This window comes from Juglans microcarpa x Juglans regia, chromosome 5S (genome assembly GCF_004785595.1).
Source record: "Juglans microcarpa x Juglans regia isolate MS1-56 chromosome 5S, Jm3101_v1.0, whole genome shotgun sequence".
Lineage (NCBI taxonomy): Eukaryota > Viridiplantae > Streptophyta > Magnoliopsida > Fagales > Juglandaceae > Juglans > Juglans microcarpa x Juglans regia.
This window is the reverse complement of record NC_054603.1, coordinates 375,550-379,950: the sequence shown is the minus strand read 5'-3', so window position 1 is coordinate 379,950 and position 4,401 is coordinate 375,550. Positions and strand designations below refer to the sequence as shown.

General features: G+C 41.1%; 2 protein-coding genes across 2 annotated transcripts; one reads left to right on the top strand and one right to left on the bottom strand.

Moving 5' to 3' along the window:
• The first annotated feature begins 286 nt into the window (after window positions 1-286).
• LOC121268550 (peroxiredoxin-2E-2, chloroplastic-like) lies at window positions 287-1,341 on the top strand. Its single transcript, XM_041172868.1, has one exon. It carries the CDS (start codon window positions 478-480, stop codon window positions 1,165-1,167), a length of 690 nt encoding a protein of 229 aa, XP_041028802.1. The 5' UTR covers window positions 287-477; the 3' UTR covers window positions 1,168-1,341.
• A 1,734-nt stretch (window positions 1,342-3,075) lies between these two features.
• On the bottom strand, window positions 3,076-3,818 carry LOC121268549. Its single transcript, XM_041172867.1, has one exon. It carries the CDS (start codon window positions 3,678-3,680, stop codon window positions 3,219-3,221), a length of 462 nt encoding a protein of 153 aa, XP_041028801.1. The 5' UTR covers window positions 3,681-3,818; the 3' UTR covers window positions 3,076-3,218.
• Window positions 3,819-4,401: the final 583 nt, after the last annotated feature.

Sequence of the window (4,401 nt, the reverse complement as noted above, 5' to 3'; positions counted from 1 at the left end):
AGAACTTTGGTTGGGCTGCAAACAGTCCAATTTGTTCTGGCTCATGAAAAGAATTTGTTAAACTATAAGGCTTCAAGCAATAAAGCCCACGCCCTTTTCTTTCCTTCTTAATGGATCCTTAAAAATATATTGGGCTCTGACTCTGTGTTGATTATCAATTAACACTAAATAGTGAAATTCATAAGGGTGCAGACTGGTAAATAATCACTGTCTGTTGGGCAAAGTGTCTTTATGCCTTTCCAACCAAATATATCTCATCTAACATTCCCCACGAATAAAACAAAAGAAATACCCTTGACATATCACTCCCCAAATCTCGGTAGTCGGTAACATCTCAACCCCTCATTGTTCCCTCCGCCACAAACCAAAACCATCCAAACTGCCAAACAAACAACACCTCTCTCTCTCTCTCTCTCTCTCTCTCTCTCATACAAACGCAATCACAACACAAACACACTCACAAACACATACAAAGCAATGGCCGCCTCTCTCTCCTTCTCAAGACTCCTCGTCTCCTCCCCTAACACTCTCGCCCTTTCCACCAAAACCTCTCTCTTCCCCACCGCCAAAACCCTCGCCTCCAAACCATCTTTCACTTCACTCCCACTCAAACTCCGTCACCACACTAAACCCCTCAAGTTCTCCACAACAACCACCACCAAATCCACAATCTCCGCCACTATCGCGGTCGGCGAAAAGCTTCCCGACCCCACTCTATCCTACTTTGACGCCTCCGATGAGCTCCAGACCACCACCATTTCCGACCTCACCAAGAACAAGAAGGCCATCCTCTTCGCCGTCCCCGGCGCCTTCACCCCCACCTGCTCCCAGAAGCACCTTCCCGGCTTCGTTGAGAAGTCCCAAGAGCTCAAGGACAAAGGCGTAGACACCATCGCCTGTATCTCGGTCAACGATGCATTTGTCATGAAGGCCTGGAAAGAGGACCTCAAGATCAACGACGAGGTGCTCCTGCTGTCCGACGGGAATGGGGATTTCACCAGGGCTATTGGGTGCGAACTAGATTTGAGCGATAAGCCTGTGGGGTTGGGTGTGAGGTCCAGAAGGTACGCGCTCTTAGCCGAAGATGGGATCGTCAAGCTCTTGAATTTGGAGGAGGGCGGAGCGTTTACGTTCAGTGGGGCTGAGGATATTCTCAAAGCTCTTTGAATCTGGTCAGCTTGCAACCCCTTATTCTCTTTCTCTCTCATGTTTTTTTGTCGTCATTTTGCGGACTTACTTGTTCCTTGTTGGTTCAGTGGCTGGACTTGTTTTTGGTAATAAAACTTATGGGACCTGAGAATGTGATTTATGCCATTGCTGGAAAATGATGGCACTGATTAATTATAGGTTATAGGCACTGAATTAGTAGGATTTAACCTTATAATACGACACATTGGAGTTGTGCGTGGTAGATATTGCAACCCATTGCCAAGCCTTAAGATGCGTATAGTGCAATCAGTATATTAGTATATTCTGAACATGAATCACACAATGTGCTCTGTTTTCAAACAATAGCGTAATACGAGGCAAAGCAATTTTTGGAACAACGTTCAATCATGCAAGCTACATTAACTAGTTTAGCGCCCACGACAAACGTCCCTCTGCATTTTGGCTGCAACGAAGGAAAGATCGATATTAGTTCTGCAATCATCACTTAGTCAAATGCTCATTTCGGAGCACAGAGTTTTTGGGCCTCTTGCCTCCCTCTGAAGACCAGCAGTGATCCCACTGCATTATATAGACTGTAAGCAGGAAATCTTCATCCACCACTTTCTCTGAGCCAACTATATGCCGCGCTGAAGTCCTGTTGTTTGCAATCCCCCTTAACAAGTATGTTAAAAATATCAGCTTTAGGGACCAGTCCTTTAGCTTTCATATCATTAGCTCGATTCTTCACTGCTGACAACTGGTAAACTTTCCCTCTATAAAGAGCCCCCAAAATGAAGCTATGATAGGTCATCTTGTCAGAGCATGAATCCTATGCCCAACTTCTTCATATTTTGAATTCATACAAGCTGAGACGTTGTAGGTGTTTTTGTATTGGAATACCCTGGGATTAGGGAGTTGTATGAGGCAATATCAGTATTATAACCACTACTTCTGATCAGGGGAAGTTTTTAACTCCTTTTTCACATCCATTCAATGTTTCTATATGCCTAATCATTCTCATTATCTGCAAGACCATGTAAGACTCCAAAAACGGATGCTATGCATGCTGATCATTTTCATCCTAGCTTTTATATTCTCTTGATTAAGCTCATACTTTTCATCTTCACTTTTGCTTACGCATTTCAAGGTGTTACCATTTTGGGTTAATAGGTATATATTTATTGTCATTGTACACCATTACCATTGATGCAAGTCACAAAACCGCCTATCTTTAGAGATAAAAGAAGGTAACGTTCTGAGTAGGATATTTAAACCAGCAAGACCTTAGAACAACACAAAGTTCCATATCTTGCTTTCATATGAAAAATGAATTTACAAGCATTCCCATAGATTCAAGTCACAAAACAATTATATAAATTAAAAATAATAAAAATTCAATTTAACATTTAATTTATCATTGTATAGATATCAACTAATTAAATATCTTATGTAATTTATTTTTTACAATAAAATAGGTAGAATACAAAGTGTCAGCTACCATTTTTATTTTTTTAGTTTCTGGCCATGTCACTATGTCAGCTACCTGATTGTGCATATTTTTCCGTGCCCGTTTGCAAATCAACGAGCTTGTCCAGATTAAAAGCGGCAAACAAAAGCCCAATCCTGAATAAGCCCAAGTTCAACATTCAATTGCACTGAATTTGTATCAAGGGAAATTTATGAAAAATTATATTTGCAAGTATGTGTTAATAATAATCCTGATTTAATTTTTGATAAAATGGATAGTATTTACAAAGCTTCCCAAAAAAAATAAAAGGACTGATTAGCACCGGAAACTGAGCTCATGAGATAAAACGACCAGACACCGATAAACTCTCTCTTAAATTAAACAGGAAGCCCTAATTAGAGAGAGAGAGAGATGATAATTAGTGTAACACGAACAGGGTGGAGGTGCCGAAGCCTGAATGAAAGACAAAAAACTTATTAGAATTTAACACGAGATTAACACATAATTTGAACATCGAGGATCCCGTTCCTTAGTAACCCATTTCCCATGTTCAACAAGCTAGCAAGAGAAACTGCTTAAACGTGCACATTAAGCCACAGCATCAGATCACATCGAGTTGAGGATCAACATCAATCCTAGCAACCCCCTGATCTCTTGCAGCAGCCTTCGGCACCTCCACCCTGCCCACAACCAAGCCCGCTACGTCGCTGTCCTCTCCCCTCAAAATCCTCTCCTCCACCTCCTCATCCACGTAATTGGGGTCCTTCTCGTCTATTGCCGGCGGTACCTCCTCCAACTCGGCCTCGACCAGGTCGCTCGGGCCCTCCCATGTGTACTTACCGCCGTGGCCAGACTTGGGCGGTGGCTTGGCTATGCCGCCCATGCCGTCGACAGGGTGGCGGTCCATGCGCTGCACGCCCTTGTCCATGAGCTTCTTCTCTATGTACTTGAGGGTGTCTATGTTGTGGGTGTTCGCCTCCGTCTTCTCCACCCTCTTTCGGCCTTCCTCGTTGCGGCTCACGGCTCTGATTGTCACCGTTTCCTTCTCGTCAACGGGCTTCATTTCTCTGATCAGCTGAAAATGCTTGGATAGGCTTGGGTTATATCTTAACGGCGGTCACAGTCAGAGTAACGGGTGATGGTGTACAACTCGAAAGGTTGTTGATTGAGAAGGTGGATCATGGGGATACTGGACATATATTATATACGAGGTAGCAGCTAGCCAGCAAGGATAGAACTGGATATCTAGAAGGTGATGGAAACTATCGAAGAGATGCATGGACGTGCTAGGTGGTGCTAGAAGGTTCTGTCACGTACTGCGGTGCTGGTGTAGCAACGTCCTTTTTAATGTGAAAGTGTATTAATGACATGCCTATTTCTTTTCATAATTAGATTTAGGACTCGTTTATTTTTTAAGGTGGGATGAAATAAATTGAGATTAAAATTAAAAAGTTAAATAAAATATTATTAAAATATATTTTTTAATATTATTTTTATTTTGAGATTTGAAAAAATTGAATTTTTTATTTTATTTTATATTAAAACTTGAAAAAATTATAATAATTAAATGAGATGAGAAGTTTTCTGAAAATAAACGATGCCTTAATTTTATAAAGAACCGTACCAGGATTAAAAAGAGTTACGAATTAAAATGAAAATCAAGGTCGATATAGGATAGTTTCTTTTAAAAAGAGATAGGATCCTTTCTATTTCAATTAAAATGAACACCATTCATATGCTTTTTATTTCTCAGCAATCGGCATTATTTATTTAACTTGAAATTA

What these genes read in the sequence shown, in the direction of transcription:
- LOC121268550 (XM_041172868.1), top strand. Translation starts at nt 478, where the DNA reads ATGGCCGCCTCTCTCTCCTTCTCAAGACTCCTCGTCTCCTCCCCTAAC.
- LOC121268549 (XM_041172867.1), bottom strand. Translation starts at nt 3,680, where the DNA reads ATGAAGCCCGTTGACGAGAAGGAAACGGTGACAATCAGAGCCGTGAGC.